The 23,200-nt window shown below is 40.0% G+C and overlaps 1 protein-coding gene and 1 long non-coding RNA gene across 2 annotated transcripts; one reads left to right on the top strand and one right to left on the bottom strand.

Annotated features, from left to right (window-relative positions):
* Positions 1-624: 624 nt before the first annotated feature.
* Positions 625-22,926, bottom strand: slc41a2a (solute carrier family 41 member 2a). The gene is made up of 11 exons (XM_053886572.1): positions 22,836-22,926; positions 21,664-22,059; positions 12,773-12,880; positions 8,921-8,992; positions 8,691-8,835; positions 6,839-6,985; positions 6,595-6,742; positions 6,443-6,522; positions 5,627-5,758; positions 4,239-4,387; positions 625-4,172 (listed from the first exon to the last, which is right to left on the bottom strand). Exons 2-11 carry the CDS (start codon positions 22,003-22,005, stop codon positions 3,996-3,998), a joined length of 1,500 nt encoding a protein of 499 aa, XP_053742547.1. The 5' UTR covers positions 22,006-22,059; positions 22,836-22,926; the 3' UTR covers positions 625-3,995.
* LOC128771257 (uncharacterized) lies at positions 7,539-13,777 on the top strand. The gene is made up of 3 exons (XR_008416604.1): positions 7,539-8,114; positions 12,781-12,882; positions 13,546-13,777. It is a non-coding gene; the product is annotated as an uncharacterized LOC128771257 (long non-coding RNA).
* Positions 22,927-23,200: the final 274 nt, after the last annotated feature.

The raw sequence follows: 23,200 nt of genomic DNA, 5'->3' as shown, positions 1-23,200 counted from the left end.
GTTTGCGTATCCGTTTTTATTGTTTTCTTATTATTTTTTTATTTAATTCTTTTTATTGCATGTATTTTGATTATATGATTTTTGAAGTATATGTATTAGTACCAGCGTCTGGCGGTACTTTTGATACTGTTGGGTATCAGCGTCTGGCAATACCCTTGAGTTTATGGAGTTTATTATTCTTTATTGATTTTATTGTTTTTATTATCCTTTTGTCAATTTTTTTTTGGAGAAATACTTTTTGAAACAAAAACAAAATAAAATTGAGTACGAATTAAGTACTGAAAAGGCACAACGGCGTTGATCCCTGACTACTAAACAATCAACTGGCTCCTATACTACCATCAACTGGGTTATAGGTGAGTTACTGTTTGATTTCCTCCTGTTGCACATGTAGTGAATGTCTCAAATGGTAGCATTATTCCATCCTGAATTATTGTGTCTGTAGGAAAATATCCTCAACCTCCGGCCAAACACAATATCACCCGATATTAGCTTTCCTACCAATCGTGTTCGTTGTTCCAGGTAGTTATAAATGATCAGGATTCCGTTCTTTTCCAAGCTGCGTTTATTCACAATCACCAAGCGTCCTCGCCAGGACCTAATACAATCTCTCCAGGCCTATACAGATCGATCCGGGCTCTTCTCCAGGTAGAGTCTGCCAGCACAACGGGAGTCGTGACTTACAGATCAGACACTGGTAGAAGCACACATCGAGATGACTACAATTCTTCTTTATACTTCTTGTTGAGGCGGTGTCTCTTCTGGGCAGCTTCCTCTGGTATTTTCCCACATCAACAGTCAGTCTGTGATACTCGTATTAAGCGCGGCTCTCCTCCTCAGCCATCTTGTTTCCTCCCTGGGTGTTGACGCATAACGGTTTTCATCTGTCTTGTGTGGCGCGGTCACTTTGCCCCGTCCGGTCCCCTGGAGATAAACAACACCTCCCCAAAGCAAGTTACCCAATCCACCCACGCATTCCCCAAGCAATTTATTCAACTTTCAAAGCACAGCGATATCACTTTGGAGCTTTAGCTTAATTAGTTATTTCCCTTTAGTCAATGATAAGGTGGTAGTTTTCGACAGTTACAGGGAAATATGTTATTTAAAAGGAATGGATTGAGGATCCGATCATGACTCACTTATTATAGTCTTAGAACCGTGTCCGCAACAATAGGCTGACTGAGTTGACCACCCGAGGGGCCCTTTGCCAGAGGGGCAGAGGGAGGTAGTGTACTCGGAACTAGGGACGGCTTATGTCATAGCCAATCACCCTGTACACAAAAACCTTGAAAACCTAAACCCGACGACACCCAGGTGGCTCTTATCGGGATCAGCTCTGGAGAAGATGGTACTTCCCAGCCTCCTCTGTCTGACCTTGCACCCTCTATTGATTTCTGATGTTTGTTCCACCAGTATGGTTCACTCCCGTCTTTGAACTCCACCTGCTACTTCAAATTCTCACACACACTCAGCCACACTCCCTCATTCAGCATTCCTGTGAATAACTTCTTTATTAGTAGCACAAACAAATGAATAATAATATTAATATTGTATAATAATTGCACAATTCCCATTATGAGGTGACGCACTGGATACGTGCTCTCACAGGTGCCGCTTGGACAGACGCCTTCTGGACTTAGGGGCTTTTCACACTAGGGTGTTCTGTCTTGGGTGGGTCTGAGACCGATTCTCCCCCTGCTGTGCATCCTCGTACCTGCGACACAAGCGATGTCCATTTTTTCCTCCTCAGCTGGCGGCGCTCTGCACAAAAGCTGGTTTGTGACCCACGACGAAGTACATCTCAAGGAAGTTGTCATGAGCCACGGGACAACCTATTTCCCACCATCAGCTTGGCCACCTTATTTCTCTGTCGCTTCTTAACATTACGAGTCGTCCTCACCTCAGAACTGAACTGATAACAGAGCTCCGCCACGGCTGTAACAGAATGTGGCGTTTCACAGCCACACATGAAAGAGTCTTTCAACTAAACATGAAAGAGTCATGTCATGTTGATTTTCCAAGGAAAACAAGCTGCGTAATACGACGCGTCTTGACTGATCCACACTGCTCTCACAGCACGACGAACAGGGTCACAGATCCAGACATCAGAAATGATGAAAGAAAAGTCTTTTGCAATTTTCCTGCAGCTCCTGGCTGCACACCTCAGTGTTCTGTGAGTTTGAGTTTGAACGATGTTGTCCACTCAGACAGCGATCAGGCCCTTTCCTGCCCAGCATCTATCATGTTTGTGTGGAGTCGCACTGTACACGTAATTTCCGACATCTAGCGCCGAGTTGCCTGAGGTGAGAAGCTCACCACCCGCTGAGCAACCCACTGAGGGTAAGTAGACTGTTTCCCGAGACAAGGTGCAGCACTCCAGAGGGGATCAGGCCAAAACCCAACTCGTTTGTGTTCACATCTCGGACTTCTGAGCCGAAAGAGCTTTGTCTTGAGACAGAACCCGTAGTGTGAAAGCGCCCTTGGTCTCATGTTTGGACTAAGTCTCTCACCGAGAAACTCGACTTAGAAAAAGTTTCAGACTTTGGCTGTTTTTGCAGAACCTCTGCGAGAGGAATTTGTGGATTACACTTCAAGAACCTTATTTCTTTCTACATTTGGAATAAGTTTCCCTTGAGCTGGATACACTAAATACAATAAACATTGAACTCCGCCTGCTAAGTAAGGGCAGCCGGAGTTTCAAGTACACCTCCAGTTTGAAGAATATTGCAGCTGGAAGATGAGTCGACATGCAGATGAAGACCGTTGGAGCTGGGCGAGTCTCCTCACTGACCTTCCACGAAGCGAGTAGCCTGAGTAAGGATCACCTTCTACGGATTCCAGGAGACCTGAGTACGCCCTGTCGGAGGGCCTTCATAGCAGGTCTCCGTTAAGAGCAGGTTGCTGAGGATGACTCGCGCCCTCAACTCGCTGGATTCAACAATAAAACATTCAAGTATAGATGTGTGAGATAGTGAGTTAACCATTCACTTAAACTTTCAGAATCACATAAAAATGACATTGTTGCTTGCATGACTCGCTCGTGGGATTTCAGCTTCTTGGAATCAACCTTTCTTTTTCAGAGACATTTACCTACTCTGTCTTTGTCCTTTTGAGGCAACCTTGTGTTGCTCAGCTTATCTTCTGGAATGCTTTCCAACTAAGTTCTCAAAAAAACTGCCACTTTTATGGCCTCTCAGGCCAAACCAAAAAATCTCGTGGATAGTGGTGGTTGTTAAACCAGAAGACTGACATGGACTTACTTTGAGGTTAACAATTCACAGGTGTCACCAGACCTTTACTCTCGTATCTTTGAAGAAGGAAACATTACAGGGGGCCGACGGATGTCTTGAAGCTGGAGGGGATTGGCGTGGTGAAGAATATTTTGTTGGGGGTGTTGTATTATGTATATATTATGTATAGTATTTTTCATGTATTATTCTTAATCTAACAACACTATTTACTTTGTACATTTTTTTATCGCAATATTATCCATTACATTCTAGATGTCATTTGTAATTCTTTTATACTTAGTATAAGACCAGCAGTGACGCACTAGTTTGAATATAGTCGTAAACTTAATAAGGACGAATGAAAAAAAAAGGCTCCAGATGGGGTGCTTTATTCCTGACATTCCCAAAAACGTCACCAAAGCCTAGCCAGTTCACATCCTCTGATACGCAAAAAGACTGTGAGACTTTCTTAAATACTCACCTGTCCTTCCTATTTTATGAAATTTCTACCCACATTACATCATAGACAAGTCCTTAAGCAACTTACATGGACGATTTTAATTGTCTTCTGCTATTCATCCTCTTGGCAGAATTTATTCCATTAAACTTCCAACCCTTCTAAAATCCACCTTTGAATAAATAACTTAAACCATCGTTGTTACCGTTGTCCTTGTTTCAATGGTTGCACCACATGTTCAGAAACAGAGCTGTTTTAATTTTCATCTCTTGAAGTGTATAGTGACCATATTTTCTATTATATACTCACTAAAAACCATGGGCATCACTGAAGCACCACAGAACCACAAAGGCAAGTGAGAGGAGGGCAGTTCCCAATACGTCTCCTACTGCAGTTAAGTAAGGAATTGACTCTGTGTCTGGATCCTTGTTCCTTCGCCAAAGACAATGAACCAAACAGTCGGCCAGATACAGCAGAAGGATAACCTGTGAGAAGGAGAGGAAGGAAACAGTGAAGTCTTCATCCGTTTCTGTTCAAAGGTGTTGCTTCACCTGGATCACGGCAGCAGACAAATAGGCCACAGTGAAGAGGGGACTTGGTAACGTGCTGCCTCCTTTCGTCAGTTGAATGATGTAAAAGAAGATTAATTGTCCAGGAATGACGAAAAGGAGCAGAACCTGGGCGGACCGCTGATTGGTTCCTGTCAAGAGAGAGGACCGGCAATATAATGGTCACAGGCGAGAAACTTCACCTCAGGAAGGAAAACAGACAGGTGTACTGCCACACTTTCTGTCTAAAGTGACTGTCTTAAGGGATTTATTTTGGAAAGCCACTGCTGAACAGTTTGAAGTTTCTCTAAAGATTTTCGTTTAGAAAGACATCTTTCTCTCTTATTGAGCTACCAATATCAAGTGGAAGAAGTTCAGTATTAATGCAGTAGTTTATTTTATATTTTATTTCTTGGATCTGAAAACATTTCAACAGTCAAGCTATTCTAATACAAATGCCAAGATGGTTCCCCTCTTCCTCTGAATGTGTCATCGACACATTTTATTCTATTATGAAAACTGCTGACTGACATCTTTAGGTACAATCTTCAAACATGTAACTCACACTACCTCAGCATGTCCTCATCAGCTCACACAAAACTCACACCCTGACAAAGAGAGGGGCCGCAGCCTCTCAGGAATCACGGCCATCATTTAGTTGAAAAGTACTTCAAACTTCTGACTAGCAATACACGCTCACATGTTGACCTCTCACCCCCATCCTTTTTCTTAGTTAGAGATGATTCTTACAGCTACATTTCTGATTTAAAATATTTTACGTTTTGTTTATTTTATGTTCTATGTAAAATGTTTTATTTTAGTTTTACACAACTATAAAAGGTACTGAAAATATTTTTAAGTATATGCTTCTATGTTTATGTTTTGTGGCTCCAGACTTTTTTCTTCGGCAGGAAAGGAGAAGATTGCCAACCCCTGCCTTAGACTACCATGTCAGAATACGGCTGGAAGAAGAGGAAGACGGAGAGAAGTAGCCAGTGGAATCTTGTCGAGATTCAAAGCCCACTCACGGTCATCAGTCACTTAACAGGCAAAATTTGACACTGTGGAAGTGCAACTCTCCAAAGGCGTCAGTTATATTAAATACGATCAGCAATATTCAAAGCACAAGGCATTTCTTTTTGCAGTGTAGATGCATACATTCTAGATCTGTACGGGAGGTTTCACCGGCACATTCGTGATGTGTCTTTGATGTGTGTTTCTGCTGGGCTCATTTGCATTCAATTCAGGTGTATATCTAACTCTCACAACTCACCACTTGTCTTTGGGATGTTTTTGACAAAAGGTTGATAAGGAGTCAGGGAAAGCGATAGTAAGTCAGATGGTTCAAGCTTTGAAGTGAGGAATCAAACACTAGCATTGTGTTTTATTACCTGTCCCAAAGAAAGTCCTGTAGGGGTTGACACACACCCTTTGATCTTCAGGCCCCTCCCCAGGGGTGTGATTCAGATGCAGACTAGTGGAGATACGGCTAGCCTGTATGGAGACTAGGTTTCCACCAATACCTGACGGGGAAAAGTGTGACATGAGAGATGAGACGAATATGCGTTAAATATATCCAGAATTAGAAAGTGACTCACATCTCTGAAGGTAATGCAGGGATATGATGCTGTATGCAACTGTGATTGTAATTGTTTATATGATCAATAATAATAATAACAACACCAACCCCAACACCAATACTAATAATAATGATTATTATTATTATTATTATTATGTTGTTGTTGTTATTATTATTATTATTATTATTATTATTATTATTATTATTATATTATTAATGTTGTTGTTGTTGTTACTGCTACTACTAATTATAATATAATTATTATATTAATAATGTATAATTATTCAGGTTATTTAGAAATAATTATTAATCATAGACAATAATAATTATAGTAACGACAATACTATAAAATTATGATTTTTATTTATCATAAATAATACTGTTACTAATAATAATAATAACTATTATTGTTGTTGTTGTTGTTGTTGTTGTTGTTTACATAGTTTTCTCACAGATGCTAAAAATGTCAAATGCAATTCATGGGCTTGTGAAAAATATTTTAATAGTCAGGAGATCAGTGAAAATGACAATAGAACCGATCCAACCCAAACTTCTTTCCATGTCTTCACACCACACAGGAACTTCCAAAGTAGTGAAGGGTTTGGATGAAATTCAATAAATAACTCACCGTTGATGACTGGAGCATAAATAACAATCCCTGCTAAGTTTGGATTGGACACACTCTTGTCCAAAATCACTCCACCAATGCTGTAAAAAATGTCAAATACTTGTTGATCATGTGTCCTCATTTGAGATATTGTCTCAATGAGTGAGTCGCACCTGCTGATAACCAGAGCTGCGATGATCGGCTGCCACCCCGTGCGTAAGAGGATGTGAGTCTCGGGGTGTGTGGAGGAGACGACAACCCAAAGAGGAATAAGGCAAAGGTACAACAAGTCCATCAGGTAGAGGACAAAGGGATAGATTTCTGACCAGAGAAGAAAACATCCATTAGAAACCAATAATGAAAAAAATATTTTTAAACTACACAATATATATGTAACGTGTCTGGCGTTCAATTTACCCATGAAGGAGTAGAACCACTGACTGAAGCAGGCCAGTAAGGCCAGAGTGATGAGATCCCCAAAACTGGCTGCCATCGGTGTGGCCACGTTGTCGGGGTTGATACCTAAACTCTTGGAGAAAAGGATCAACGCAACCATAATGATTCCTGGAGAGAGACAGAATCAAAAGTCAATTGGTGGGATCACAGTCGGCACTTTATCAGGGGTGCTTTGCTCTTTGTGCAGCTTCAGGCAAGCATGTTGTTGTATATACTGGAAGTTCGAAAATATTATAATCAAAACCTGCTAAATAATATTTGGTATTGTTTCTGTTTTTATCATTAATGGACCTGCTAAATAATATTTGATATTATTTCTGATTTGTTATCATTAATTGTTTGATGTTTCGAACTTTAGTGAACCTGTATGCTTTTGATCGTGAGCGTTTGAACTCACGAACAGCTGTGTGCTTTGAACTAAGAATGACCTTGTAGGCGCGCTCGTTTGAAGTCATGAGAAAGTGGCCATCTAAGAATGACCTTGTAGGCGCGCTCGTTTGAAGTCATGAGAAGGTGGCCATCTTGAACTTAGTTTGAACTTGTAAGCGCACGTGCTGGCAAAGATGGAGTAGATGTACTGACCTAATATGGTAAACCGGGCATCAGTGACGTAAAAAAATGATGCAAGTGCTGATGCAATTGACACTAATATGATCTATCACCAAACATGCATCCTTTTGAGGGAAGGACTTCAAAAGGCCATCTGGAGAAAAACAAGATAAGTTAAAGATATGATTAATTGCCTTGGCATGAGAAAACGGACGTCGGTATGTCTTCAAAGCCGTGTGTGGCTATATAAGCGCTCGGAGATGTGACCCTGCGTTCTTGCTCTTTTTGGATCTTCGCCCGCGTCTGTCCGCCGTAAGGTCTTGTATCTTATCTTGGGACGGTGCTCTTGCTGTTTGCTCTCAGACCATCTGATTTTAACTCATCTTTTATTTCTCTCTTACTATTTTTGAATTAATCCTTTTTATTGAAGTATTTTTGATTATATGGTTTTTGAAGTATATGTACTAGTATCAGCGTCTGGCGATACCCTTGAGTTTATGGATTTTATTATTCTTGATTGACTTTGCTGTTTTTACTATTCTTTTATCAATTTTTGAAGAAATACTTTTGTGACAAAAAACATAATAAAATTGAGTACGAATTAAGTACTGAAAAGGCACAACGGCGTTGATCCCTGACTACTAAAGAATCAACTGGCTCCTACCTACTACCATCAATTGGGTTATAGGTGAGTTACTGTTTGATTTCCTCCTGTTGCACATGTAGTGAATGTCTCAAATGGTAGCATTATTCCATCCTGAATTATTGTGTCAATGATAAGGTGGTAGTTTTAGGCAGTTATGGGGAAATATGTTATTTAGAAGGAATGGATTGAGGATCCAATCATGAGTCCCTAAACGAAGTTAAGTAAAGAGACTACGGTAAGAGGTGTAGCATTGTAAGGTCAAGAACCTGTTTCTAAACAGGTCGGGCTAATTAAATAAACCGCTCAGTGAAGCGCCAACACTACTCACTAATATAATAAGGTATAGTTGATACGCTTATTATAGTCTTAGAACCGTGTCCGCAACAAGAGGCTGACTGAGTTGACCACCCGAGGGGCCCTTTACCAGAGAGGCAAAGGGAGGTAGTGTGCTCGGAACTAGGGACGGCTTATGTTATAGCCAATCGCCTTGTACACAAGACCTTGAAAACCTAAACCCGACGACACATGTGACCTGAAGCTGCTCTCTGAGTGGTTTCCACCATGTTTTCTCAGGTGCTCATCATCAAACCAAACATTCTAATTCAACACAAATGTTACCTTGCAACAAAGAAGCCACAAAGGCCGTGGAAACACTGGTTGAACACAGCAGGATCAAATGATTGATGGATGTCTGTCCTTCAGCAAACCAACCCAACAACACAGCCAGTAGTGAGGCCAGGAGCCCGAGCACAGTAGCCTGGAGCTGTGAGAGCCAAGTGAAAACCAAGTGTCAAAGAACTCTAAGCAGCAACATAATCACAAAGCGCCAATTCTGTTTGGACATGTACCTGTTTAAGAGCCAGATTTCCAGAGATTAGCATCCATTTTTCATTTGGGAGATCCAGTTTTCCTGCATTTACCTGGCACGCGGACAGAGTGATAACAAAGAGCATTACGAAAAATAGAAAATAGGATGCTCTCCTAGTTCAACATTGTAGATTTTATGTGACATTGTGATGTTGATGTGGCTCCGTGGGATGAAATTGAGATATTTGACAGTAAAACTTTAAAGTTTCAGCATTAGTCAATGTTCGAACTATTTCTGCATTCTAGACTAAATAATCAAAACGTGTAAGTAGCTACAATATTATTTCTGGTTTCAACATTTTAGAAGTTATTTAAGATTTAATGAAACAGTTTTTTCATTCTCCAAATATTTCTTAAAGGATAAAACAGAAACACCTTTCACAGTTCTCAGTAATAGTTCAAATGACAGCTGTCCAGCTCAAACACCATTGTTTCGTTTTGGGGTTTTTTTCAAACTGTGTTTAAAACAGATAATTTCTACTTGCTTGATAAATACTATCAATTTTCAGAAATGGGGTCAGGCAATAAAAGGATAAAACAGAAGAAAGAAATACTTTTTGTTTTCAGTATTAGTTCAAATGACTATCCAACTAATATGAGTTTCTGTTGAATCAGTCTGCGTTTACGTTTATACTGTGTGTGTGTGAGAGAGTTTGAAACAAAGCATTTTTACTTACTCAAGAAATAGTTTCAGAAAATGTGGTCAAACAGTTTGGAAGCAGTCAAGATGCTTGACTCTGTTTCCAGACAGTGACATGCATCTACAGAGTCCTAGAAACTTTGGTGGGTGTTTCTGACCAATGTCTGCTGATGGGGGCCGTAGTTCTTTCCCAGACGGTTGATTTCTGAAAATTCCAAGTATTGATCAAGCAAGTCGAAATTATCTGACAGTTTTAAACACAAAAAACAAAAACAAAAAAACAATGGTGTTTGAGCTGGACAGCTGTCATTTGAACTATTACTGAAAACTGTGAAAAATGTTTCTGTTCCATCTTTTTAGAAATATTGGTGAATGAAAAAACTGTTTCATTAAATCTTAAATAACTTCTAAAATGCTTAAACCAGACATAATATTGGAGCCACTTACACCTTTGATTATTTAGTCTTGAATATAGAAGCAGCTATATTCTATAATCCTGAGCTGCTTGGTTACATTTCCTAAAGTATTTTTGAGTAAGTAAAAAAAAATCTTTGTTTTAAACACACACACACAGTATAATAGTAAACAGACTGATGAGGAGGAATTGCTGAGTCACTCATTTGAACTAACACTGAAAAACTAAAAGTATTTCTTTCTTCTGTTTTATCCTTTCATTGCTTGACCCCATTTTCTGAAAACTAAAATTATTTATCAAGCAAGTAAGAATTATCTGTCTTAAACACGTTTTGAAAAAAAAAAAAAAAAACAATGGTGCATCAGTTGGATAGCTGTGTCATTTGAACTATTAGTGAAAACTAAAAGTGTTTTCTTTCTCCTGTTTTTTTTCTGAAAACTAAATGTATTTCTCAAGCAAGTAGAAATTATCTGTTTTAAGAAGATTTTGAAAAAACAAAACAAAACAATGGTGTTTAAGCTGGATAGTTGTCATTACTGAAAATTAATTGTTTGTTCTGAAAAAAATAAACGTATTTCTCAAGAGAGTAGAAAAACAATGGTGTTTGAGTTGGATAGTTGTCATTTGAAGTATTAGTGAAAACTAACAGTGTTTTCTTTCTACTGTTTTATCTTTAAGAAATATTTGAAGAATGAAAAACTGTTTCATAAGATGTTAAATAACTAAAAATGTTAAAACCAGAAATAATATTGTAGCTACTTAAACGTTTTGATTATTTAGTCTAGAATGCAGAAACAGTTCGAACATTGACTAATGCTGAAACTTTTACTTTTAGTTTTTTAGTTTTACTTTCAAATATCTCAATTTCATCCTTTTTTTCCCACATCCTTAAGGTAATCCCATGGAGCCACATCAACCCCCCTCACCAAGACCCTACCTGACCTCCTACCGTGCCTAACCATTTGTTGTGGCTGTGAGGATGCAACTGACCCCTCCCATGCATCACACAGGATGTAGCTTCCCCCTCTACCTTCATTACTTTCCTTCCTGTCATAAAACAAGGGGGAGGGTTATTAATTTAATTTCCTATTGATATAAAAAGTGGGGAAGGGTTTTATTACTTCCGGAAGGGGTAAGGGGTTTTATTACTTCCAGGGGATCATAAATAAATTCAGGTTTGGCATTTTGGTGTCTCGTTCATCTCTCATGCTGGTGCATGATGTGTTCATGACTGTTAGAGGACAGTGTTGAACAGTGTTTGTGTCTCCATTTTTCACCTTCATTGTTTGGTTTCTGTCTGCTGAAGAATATTCTTGTTTGGGAAACCTCACAGATCCTGCACTCTGAACTGACCAACTGGCCCATAAGAGTTGTAAACACGGTATCTAAGTGACACATTCATCTTTGCTGATACATGAACTCAGTCCCTCAGAATTGCCTTTGCGTCAGTCACAGCTCAAAATGTGCAGGTGCTCAACGAAATTGAATGCTTGTGGACAGACTACGCTCTTCTTTCATTCTATGACCCATTTACCAGTACCAAAGCGACGTCCATACTTTCTGGGTAGAGCCTTGCCTCCTAACACTACTTTTCCCTTTTACATTGACTTTTATCTCATTAAAACTTTGTTTTGAAGTGTTTTTTCACTGACGATTTTATCTATTTTAGATTAAATTGGAATGTGTTGTTTTATTGTCTGGTAGTGAGACAGTTCATACTTTATCAAATAAGGAGATGCATATTTTATCGCAATTTATTAATACAAACAATAAAATTAAGACTAAGGATTTTAGACTACGATGTTAGCTCGATAGTTAAAAGTTTGTCAGTGAGAACATTTTAAGGAGAAAAAGGTTTAAATGGTTAAATGGATGGCTGGATGAAAACTCAGAAAACAGTCAGGAAAAATGCATTTGCCTTTGCTCACAGGTTTAGTTCAGCATATAGAATTGAATTTGTGAGTGGAAACAACAAAAACTAAGCGGAATTTAGATGAAAAATGTCATCAAAAGATCTAAGATGTAAGACTGAAACCGTCTGTAACAGACTTATACAAAAAAGGATTGTTGTCTTTTATTGAAATTGAAAGCTTTGATGATTTCAAGGCTCTAACAAGTGTTGTGAAGAGGCGACCTCAGTATTGAACAGTGACCCCACAACGACACAAAGAACTTCTCATCCGTTTTGAAAGAGTTCCATTTGGGGGAACTCAATGGCTGTTTGCATTCAAACAGCCATCGAGGGTTCATAGTCCTTAACATTGCGATGTCTAATGAACTCCAAAGCATGTATGGGGGTGTGGCTTTTATGTAATATTATGGTGGCACTTCCTGCACCCGGAAGTCATACATTTCTTCAGGCCATCAAGTCATGAAAGGGGGACGGCGCTTCCTGTCCTGTTTTATTCTAGGGTCATAATTCACACTGTTGACATTTTGCACCTACATCAAAGAAAAACAACCAATAAGAGAACACTGAAATATCTCACAAAAGCGGCTTTTCTGGTTGAGTACAACGAATGAACAAGCGGTCAACACCACCTTCCCGATGTCCACACGTTTCTTCTCGTTCCTTGTTACATTTGTTGTTGCATGGAAACAGTGACCAGGAGCATTGTCTAGATTTAATACTGTACACTGAATGGGGTCTTTTGGGAAATACCATATTCATGATTTCCAACTTTTTATGGCCATGTGGTTACGGTTACTAAACATCAGCGACCAACTTTACACCTGGTCACTTACAGGGTTTTTTTTTTTTCATTAACATTGACTCACCGCTGTAGAGAGCCGGGACGCTAGGGTCATTTCAAGGTTCCCCTTCATGCCTAGGATGGCAGGAATCAGGATGAAGAGCTCTGTGATTTCCAGGAACACGTCCCAGTTCTGTAAGTAGAATATATATTTTGGGTTTTTGACATAAATGCAGAGCCGATCTTGTGGTAGTAGTGACAGCAATAGCAGTGTGCAGACAGTCTTTGCTGTTTGGTTACAGTACCATCCCAATCTATGTGCGGTGCAATGACCTCAGGGACGTGGGAACAGAAAAATAATGGAAATATGCGATGGAGAATACCATTTGCGGAATTTTAGATTCAGATTTTAACATTTGTCTTACAAATTAATAAGAATGTGGATTGGATTAATTATATTTACTATAATGCGCAGAGATACACAAACCATACTTATGAAATACTTAAACTACTGGGAGAACAACTGCATGAAACTAGTAAAATGGTGTTACAAAATCGTCAGGTGTTAGATTGGTTACTAGCAGAAAAAGGTGGTGTGTGTCACATGTTTGGAGATCAGTGTTGCACTTACATTCCTAACAACACCGCGCCTGATGGAACATTTGCCATTGCAATGGATAAACTTTTAAAAGAGATTTAAAAAATGAGATAAAAGAGCATGCAGGGGCTAAAAGTTGGGCCTGGGATTGGGTAGATGGACATCTAGGAAAATGGGGAGCATTTTTTGCAGAAGTGCTGCATTCATACTAATTGTCATTTTTCTTGTGGCATGTTGCATCGTACCCATGATGAGGAAAGTGTGTCTGCGAATGATCGAGAAGCAGTTAGCAGTCACGACGGGACTTTGGAACACACAGATGCTGAACATGATGCCTGCTGAACAACTGGCTCTCGTGGTGACTGAGAGACCACATCTGTACCCATCACCTGATTAATTGGAGGACTCTCATCATACTCCAGACGTGACTGAAGAATGAGGTGTTGTTATGATTACATTACAAATGTGTTTAAATCATGATCTTATGTTTCTTTGCTGGTATAATTACTTAAAAAAAAAAAAAAAAGGGGGGGGGGGGGGGGGGGGAGTCTCACCTATGACAAGAAGCAACAAAAAAGAAAACAGACTTCCATAAAAAAAAGAGAATACCATTTAGGTAGTACCATTTTTATTGTTTGGTGTTCATTATGTTTCATTGTCCTGTAATATGATTGCATAACCATGTGTTCTAATTCATCATATTGTTTATGTTCACACATTGTTTTTGGTTAATTTTGCATTCAATCTATGTGTTCGGGTTTTACAAGTTCAAAATGATTTCAAGAAAGTTCAAATTAGTACAAAGAGTACAATTCGGGAAAACTTTTGACGCTTCCGGAAGCGAACTGACTAACATTTTCCTGCGACGGGTACTAACAATGCGCGCGGTTGAGATTTTTATTTAACCAGACAGCAGTAAACCAATTGAACTAACTTCAGCTATACTAATCATGTAGTTAACATTTTCTACATTCTTACATCCAGTATATTGTCACTGCTCTGTTACAGTACTAAATAATCTTCAGTAAAATAAAATGGGATAGTTTGCTAAATTCGGTGTGTGGGTCTAAGACCCACGAAGGGGGGATATGTTGTGGAATAATTTGACCTGTGTCATTAGAGTTACAAGGATAACTTGTTTTTCAGGACCAATGGAATGTTTAACAGATATCTACACACTCTGTATTCCAAATTCGCCAGAGATGGCTACCTTGGGGTGAAGACAGGAATGTCTGTTTTGTCTGGAGATGCCAGAAGCTCTTATGATTCAGCCAGAAGGTCAAACGTGGATATGCATGTTTGTGACGATGTATCTGGTACAAGGAGCGCCCTTGATCCAGCCCCTACTTAATGTGTCTGTACTTTGAACAATTTGATACTGAGCGATGTCAAGCGAAGAGATGATGTTACGCTGATGTGGAATAAAAAAAAGCTTGTATCCCGCTACTTCTGTGGTTTCTTCCGCTCCCGACTCGACGCCCTGAGAAGTGTATACCCCGCTGGCCGGACCACATAATTGGCAAAATGAAGCTATTTGTGAGGTGTCTTTGAAGAGAGCATGGTTGTTTCTCGACTCATTTGAAAAATGATCATTGTTTATACATTTACTTTTAGTCAGATTCAATTTTTTTATTATTGTTTATGCCACTGCCAATAGAGAGCCAACAAGTTGTTCAGAAATAAAAAGTATCAACATGGAAAGCTTTGACATGCCCACTGTGGAGGGCAATAGCCGAGAGCAACACAACAAGAAACAAAGAACCACGGCAGCCTTCTTTTTCACCCTGGACCTCTATGTCAAGGATAAAGCCGGGACACTCAAAGTTCCAGTGAGCAAAATCGAAGAGCATTAAAGGCATACGGCACACACCTTCATCCCAAAGGACGTGCCACCATCCACCCATCTGAACAACAGTGGGACATCAGACCTTTGCAACGTGGAAAGAGGTTGAAACAATGATAAAATGTGGAAGAATGGCAGCAGCTCAGGCCCAAACACTTTTTCAAACAGGCTCTACTAGAACCTTTTAGGTGTTGTGAAGAATCTGAGGAAAATGATGAAACTACCTTGGGAAGAAGGCAACATACCACCCACCAGTTCCAACAGTCCAACTTGCTGGATGCTGAAGGTTAGGTTTTCTTCTACATTTAGGCCCAAAGACACTAAGGTGTTGAACTAAAGAACAACTTTATTAACTCCTCAGTGAAGAAGTGAGGGATAGGGCTTCCCAAGATGCCTCAAACAAAAATGTAACCAGATACAATTAGGCAAGAAGTAAAAGGAAGATCTGTGTGTGGTGTTCCTCGACCTGGCCAATGCCTTTAAGTCAGTGCCTCGTGACGTGCCATGGTCAAACTACAACAACATTTTTCAAGTCCCAGGGGGCATCACAAGCCCATTTTGAAGACCTCCAATTCTGCATCGCAACACAGAATGGCGATGCTGGGAGGTTGGCATACTGGCAGGCTGAACAATATCCCAACAAGCTTTTACGCTGACTTTTAGAAATTAATAATCGGGTCTTCCAGAGGATGGGTGGAAGGGAATATCTGAAGACTAGGATGAGTCTTCCTCTATTCAGGTTTTCCATGGATGACAAGTCGTTCAACTGCTAGGCTACTGGATGAAGTAGGAATCAGAGCAGCCATTGGCTGTGGCTGAAAGAGAAGGACACCATATTGGCAGTCCAGGGAGCCCACAGTGCAACACACACCAAGTCTAATGATATATTGTAATGAAAGGACAGAGACAGACAGAGAGATATGGTTCACCAGAGGTTAATGTCAGAGCATAGTATGTTTCACTGGAGTTGGAGTTAAGAATATCTCTTTAAAACACAAAAGTGAAGCAATGTCATCGGGTCATGAGCTGCTTTCCATCTTTGGAGCAGTCAGTTATGTATTTTGATGATTCTGTGGAAAGCAACTCACTTTTCTCTCCAAGTACAAAGGAAAATGCAGAAATACTCGAAAAAGATTCAGCTACAGAGAGTGTACAGTGGCCAACATGATATGATTCAGGACACAAAAAATAAGGAACTAAGCTAATCTCCAACCGAACTGACTTTGGCAGCTGTTGTATATACTGGAATATCGAAAATATTATAATCAAAACCTGCTAAATAATATTTGATATTATTTCTGATTTTTATCATTGATTTTGATGTTTGAACTTTAGTGAACCTGTATGCTTTTGACCGTGAACGTTTGAACTCACGAACAGCTGTGTGTTCTGAACTTAGAATGACCTTGTAAGCGTGAACGTTTGAACTCATGTGCAGGTGGGTGTCTTGAACTTAGATTTAACTTGTAAACGCACGTGCTGACGCAGATGTGTTGACCTAATATGGTAAACCGGGCATAATTGACGCAAATGCTGACGCAAGTGCTGATGTAAATGACACTAATATGATCAATCACCGAAACACGCGATCCTTTTAAGGGCATGGCTTCAAGGCGATCTGTGGAAAAACTAGATATGATTTATCACCTGGGCATGGGAAACGGACATCGGTATGTCTTCAAGGCCATGTGTGTTGCTATATAAACGCTCGGAGATGTGACACTGAGGTCTTGCTCTTTGGCTTTTCGCCTGCATCTGTCTGCAGTAAGGTCTCGTATCTTAACTTGGGACGGTGCTCTTGCTATTTGCTCTCAGACTATTTGATTTAACTCATTTTTATTGTTCTCTTATCATTTTTTGATTTAATTCTTTTTATTGCATGTATTTTGATTATATGGTTTTTGAAGTATATGTACTAGTACCAGCGTCTGGTGGTACTTTTGATACTGTTGGGTATCAGCGTCTGGCAATACCCTTGAGTTTATGGATTTTATTATTCTTGATTGATTTTGTAGTTTTTACTATCCTTTTATTAATTTTTTGAAGAAATACTTTTGTAACAAAAACATAATAAAATTGAGTACGAATTAAGTACTGAAAAGGCACAACGGCGTTGATCCCTGACTACTAAAGAATCAACTGGCTCCTATACTACCATCAATTGGGTTATAGGTGAGTTATTGTTTGATTTCCTCCTGTTGCACATGTAGTGAATGTCTCACATGGTAGCATTATTCCATCCTGAATTATTGTGGCAATGATAAGGTGGTAGTTTTAGGCAGTTATGGGGAAATATGTTATTTAGAAGGAATGGATTGAGGATCCGATCATGAGTCCCTAAACGAAGTTAAGTAAAGAGACTACGGTAAGAGGTGTAGCATTGTAAGGTCAAGAACCTGTTTCTTAACAGGTCGGGCTAATTAAATAACCCGCTCAGTGAAGCGCCGACACTACTCACTAATATAATAAGGTAAAGTTGATACACTTATTATAGTCTTAGAACCGTGTCCGCAACAAGAGGCTGACTGAATTGACCACCCGAGGGGCCCTTTACCGGAGAGGCAAAGGGAGGTAGTGTGCTCGGAACTAGGGACGGCTTATATTATAGCCAATCGCCTTGTACACGAAACCTTGAAAACCTAAACCCGACGACAGCAGCTGTTACGTAAAGGGTATATGCCGACCAGCAGTGATCTTTGCCTTTGGTCAGGGGATTTTGGTCCCACCTCTCTGGCTTTACACCAGGCTCCCTGGACCCTCACCCCTTCTCAACTGAGCCACTTATACCCCCTGAAGTTCACTTCTTGGACTCTCCTTATTGGAGAGTTCTTCAAGACAGCTATACAGGTTGATTTCTTTCTAGCATCATCACTTAAACCTTAGAACCTCTTGAGTTCATTTGAATGCTTAATCCACCTTTAAGAAGTAGATTGGGAATATTTTAGCGACTTAAGAGCTTCAATCCATTTGAACTATAGTTGCATCTTCATTCTCTTGACAATCATTTGGCATAATGTGAAGAACAAAATGTTTTTCTTTAGTGATCGAATCTCACAGACGGTCATGCCTGACTCTCTCAGACATCAGCAAAAGAACAGAGGGATGCGACTAAATACGACAGATTCATCTGCCTTGGTTATTCCCCTGCCTTATCTTTATTACTCATTTGAATTATATCTGATAAAAAATGCTGTGTAATTGATCATGTGACTTTTTATACAACCCTTTTTTGTATAAAAATAGTAGGTTTTCAGTCGGTCTCCAATGTTTTGCAAATGCGTTCACTGCAAAAGTTGCCATTTGAGCAGAAATTTTGCCGCTTAATAGGCACCTTGTGGTGGAAAAACTACAATCACTGAAACCTGGATGAGTTTGAGAAAAGCAACCAATTTCAAATGAGGTTCTGGATTTCAGAGCCCTGAGCATAAGTATAAATTCATTACTGCTATGAAAAAAACATTTCTGAAGAGTGTAACTGTGGAAGTGTTGGATTGTAGCCGTTAAATGAGCCCACACAACCGCCACCCCCAACAAAAATTATGCAAGATATTTACTCAGGCCAGATGCCAGAGCAAGTCTCACTGTATTAAAAACAATAGTGCACTGTTTTTGCAGGCATCAGAGGCCTCTGTTTTAGGATAGTTCTTTTCCAATGAAAAAGACATGACACTCTCATTTGCCTCAACAGGCTTTAGCTGATTTCGCAATGCAGGAACTATATTACATCCTAAAACCTTTCCAGGGACTAAGTTGTTTGAGTGCATGTTCACACAACAGGAACCATTCTCTGTTTATCTAACAATGATCTCACTATGAACAACTGAAAATTCATACGTCAAGACATGCAGTCAGCTCGGCAGCATCTCTATGAACTGTGATTTCCAATTGAAGCATGTTCATGTATTTTGTTTTTATGAGATTGTAAAATAAAATGATGGTGATTTGCAACACTCTTAAAGTCAAATTGACTCTAAAAATCCAAAATCCAAAATCATTCAGGCCTAACCCCTAGGTATAATAAAAGATCAGCATTGTGGGCAGTGGTTTTAGGTCCAGGTGAACCGGACATCTGGCTCGGGTGGCGTTATTGGGGCAGTGGCATGAGCCATGTAAAAACAAATAAATAAATAAATACAATCGCACCAGTGCGGCGGGCGCCACGTTACACAGGTTCATCACGTGACTGTCACATTCTGACACTGACAGTAGGACTGGAAAATTAACAACAAATGAAAATCAGAATCTTTCCCAAAACATATCGCTCCTCCATAGCTTGAACTGTCGACCCCCTGACATTCGATCATCAGTGAAGCGACGACGGAGGTCAGTGCTGGGTCATTATTGCTGTTAGTGAACTTAGTTTTTCATCCATGAAACTGGAGGTGATGGGTCCAATATTGGCCCAGCAGCGGACGGAGGAGCGCCAGGATTCAGGCAGTCCTTAACTAAACTGGTATTATCACAATCTTTTGGGATAATTGTTTGGTTGTCAAAAACGCAAGAAAACAACCTTATTTCGTTTGATATTATACGTCGGACACAAACCGGCACCTTGTACTGCAGCTTTGAATAGACTCCAATAGGGATCCTTCATGAACTGCATAATGACACTGCAGTTATGCTGTTTAATGCTTTAATCTATTCAATTGGTTGGGGGTGCCGGCAAGAAACAACCAAAATCGCAAAAAATTTGGATGCCAATATTGAGGCACACATCAGGGGCGGCCCGATTAAATATGTTACACTCATGTGACACAAGGCCAAACGAATAATAAGGCCCTATGACTGAGATTGAGGGACGTGTTAAGGGTAATACTGAGGAGATACGCTGCTCTCGAAGACATAGAGAGCCTGATGCAGCGAGATAACTGCTCCCGCGGTTTACGTGGAGTCGGTGGACACTTGTATTTATCCGCCTTTCAATGCCGACCCAGTCCTCTGTGCAACACCAGTGATTTACATGAGCTTGATCATACACACAGTACACTGTCATCATATTATCATACTCAGCAGCTGTTCACCTCTAAATGTTCTAAGAATAATGTCTTTTTAACATTAACATCTGTAAAATCATTGTCTTGTTAGTTTTTATGTGCTTTGTTGTAAAGAACCAGGTGCTGGGATATGAACACAATGAAGCGCTCCGCCATGTAGAATGTTTTGGAAAGTGTCAACAGCGAATATTTGAAAGGGCCTGATGTGCTCTCATCACAAGCTAAACTTTGGGGAAAAAAATGAAAGCCCTTTTCATTTTCTCAACTCGACTTCAGGATTCTCTCTGCAGTCTCCAGAGAGTTTCCTGCAGGGTTGTGAATGACACGTGGGAGAGCTTTATTTATCCACCACAGCAGCAGACTGAGTTTGAGCACTTGTTATTTTGCGCTATTGTTTTCGCACCTGTGTCCACTTTTAAATCACCTTTTATTTTTTAAACAAACAACCAGCATGTATCGCTGCAGTGCTGACCCAGAATACAGCCAATATACTGCTAATTATTATGGGCAAAATTAATCTACAAACTCCAGTGAGCAATCGTAACACAAAAAATAAAATAAAAAAATAGGGGTGCAACCAGAGGTGACACTGGTACTGGACAGGGTCACTGACTGAGCCTCACCCCACAAGACCTATGGGAACCTGCATATATGAATGTAATACTTCTGCTTTTAAGTCTTGTCTTATGTAGTAGAACACGATATGTTCTCGTGAAGGTGTTGTCTCCTTTTTAATATTTTATTGACGTGTATTATTGATCTTAATAGGTGGACCGAACGATATGGATAAAATTTCTTACCTTCGATATTCATGTCCTTGATATTGTACATACTATGTGTTAACCATTCTCACGTTAGATCCTCCAGAATCATCTGGCATCGTCGCTGAAATGCTGCTGCTCCTTAAACTTAATGCAAACTACCATGGAGGAGGACCGCACCTGAGTCTGCAAGGTGCAAGAGGGTCTCACAACACTGCCATGCAGTGGACAGTGAGGACGAGTTGGTGGATCACTTTAAATGGATTGGTTGTGATGCGGATACAGTGTTCTAAGGATTAAAGCACCTGTGATACCAGATTCTGATTCAAGGTTGTTTCACCTAATGGTTAAAGATCAATGGAAGTCAGAAGGCGAGAGGTCAGCATGAGGCAAGTAAAGACAGACGCACAGTGAATACAGAGGTTCGTAGAATGATTTTGTCCCGAGTAAAAATATAAATTTAATTAATTGAAAAAAAAGGATTGCTTGTTGTCAGTGAATTCAAAACTTGCTCAGACCTTTGGAGGAAAGTTTTCCTCAAGATTGCACAATGGATTGTTCCGTCAGCTCTTTGGTTACATAAATCCCAGCTGCATTCATTTAGCTTGCGTCAATCAAACATTTGTGAAAGTGGAACCAAGACTGTAGGGTCACATTGGGGTCATTTTTGAAGGTATGCTGTGGAATATTATTCATAGTCACAATCAATCATGTTTGTAGTCACGTTGGTATTGTTTGATTTAATAAAATTGGAATCAAGGTCTTCAAGTGTTTGCTCACCTGAACCACATCCAACAGTATCCCAGCAGACACCGTCCCCAGACCGGCTAGAAGAAACGGCACCAGTATCTGAAGCGCCATGGAGCAGATGGATTCGGTCGACGCTCGGCTATGATTTGGAACACGTTGGTCAGTTGAGCTGCGGGATCTTCCTCCATTTGGACGGTTTTTGGGCAGAAGCAGGTCCGTCTCTGTGCATTCACGGGGCTCATCAACATCAAGACGTATTGGTGAAATTGTGTGACATGACGGGGCGTATGTCTGCCAGTTGGTGTTCAATCTGGCGTCTTCGCTGACATTCCATAAAGCTGACTTCACCACCTCTGTTTTTTTATCCACCATAGTCCTGACTGGAGCTTTGGGCGTGTCGCTCAATGTTTTCTATTGATGTCAGATCTGGAAAAAGGAACGAATGTATGAATTATATTATAAGAAACCAAAATTTGTTTGACTTAGCCAACACTTCATAATACTTTCACAATGTGCTTTCAGCTAAGCTAAGAGAGAGAGAGAGAGAGAAAGAGAGAGAGAGAGAGAGAGAGAAAGAGAGAGAGAGAGAGAGAGAGAACAATGGGTGGCTGTATCAGAGTCATCTGATGGTCAAAATTGCTTGTGCATCATTCTCAAGCACTACATGGAACTGAGGTTGCGTTGTGTGACCCAGACAATGGACTTAAAATCCCTATGTTGTTGAGGTGAAAAAAAAAAAAAAAGGTTTTACTGCAGTATAAACTATAAATTCACAGCTGGCTTCGGACTCCCTCATGCTTATGGGTTGCAACATTTATTACTCTTTATAGCAAACCCTCTGTATAACATGTCAGATACAGTACAGCAGACCATAAGAAATGCAAGCCAGTTGTCCACAATAGATTTGAGAAAACACGTAGGCGGAAGTGACACTGAAGAATCTGATCACTGATGAAGTTACACTCACATCTAACGTCTCAATAGAAACCAAATGATGACAAATGAAGAGACAGAAGCACAGAAGGCCTGTGATCTAAGATGAGATGATTTCAAGCTAATAAGGTTGGACAGAGACTTTTTTAACCAACATTAAGTCAAATTAGTCTCCATTAGACTTACATTAAACTCATAGTTACAATGAAAGATTTTAGTACGTCACTATGGAAGCTCATATGCAAGAACGAAGAAGTTTAAATTCTTACCTCAGAATGTTCGAATGTTGAAGAACAGACCAAGTTTTCTCTCGATCCTGCTTACCGTTACTTTTCCTCGTGGCTTCTGTCACCCTCTGAAAGACTCTTCACATTGCATTAATGCTGACACACACACACACACACACACACACACACACACACACACACACACACACACATACACATACACACACAAACACGCATGTCCTTACCTATCAGTCACAGACTAGAGCTTGTTGTTTTGTGCATTTTATTATTTTATCTACTGTATGTGAACAGTGACGCTACCAATGGATTACTGTTCTTGCATTCCTGGATTAGTCTAAACACTCAGATCACCTCTCAATGACAATAGCCTTCAGACTAATGCCTAT

Source organism: Synchiropus splendidus, chromosome 14, assembly GCF_027744825.2.
Source record: "Synchiropus splendidus isolate RoL2022-P1 chromosome 14, RoL_Sspl_1.0, whole genome shotgun sequence".
In the NCBI taxonomy this organism is placed as follows: Eukaryota; Metazoa; Chordata; class Actinopteri; order Syngnathiformes; family Callionymidae; genus Synchiropus; species Synchiropus splendidus.
The sequence above is the reverse complement of the archived record's forward strand: the minus strand, read 5'-3'. Positions and strand labels throughout refer to the sequence as shown.

Bases quoted from the DNA above. Each gene is read 5' to 3' on its own strand.
- slc41a2a (XM_053886572.1), bottom strand. From the start codon at position 22,005: ATGGTGGATAAAAAAACAGAGGTGGTGAAGTCAGCTTTATGGAATGTC. The intron at 8,993-12,772 runs GTGAGTCAATGT...TCCGCGTGCCAG, and splicing joins CGTCCCGGCTCTCTACAGCG to GTAAATGCAGGAAAACTGGA. The intron at 6,743-6,838 runs GTAAATTGAACG...TTCTCTGGTCAG, and splicing joins GTGGTTCTACTCCTTCATGG to AAATCTATCCCTTTGTCCTC.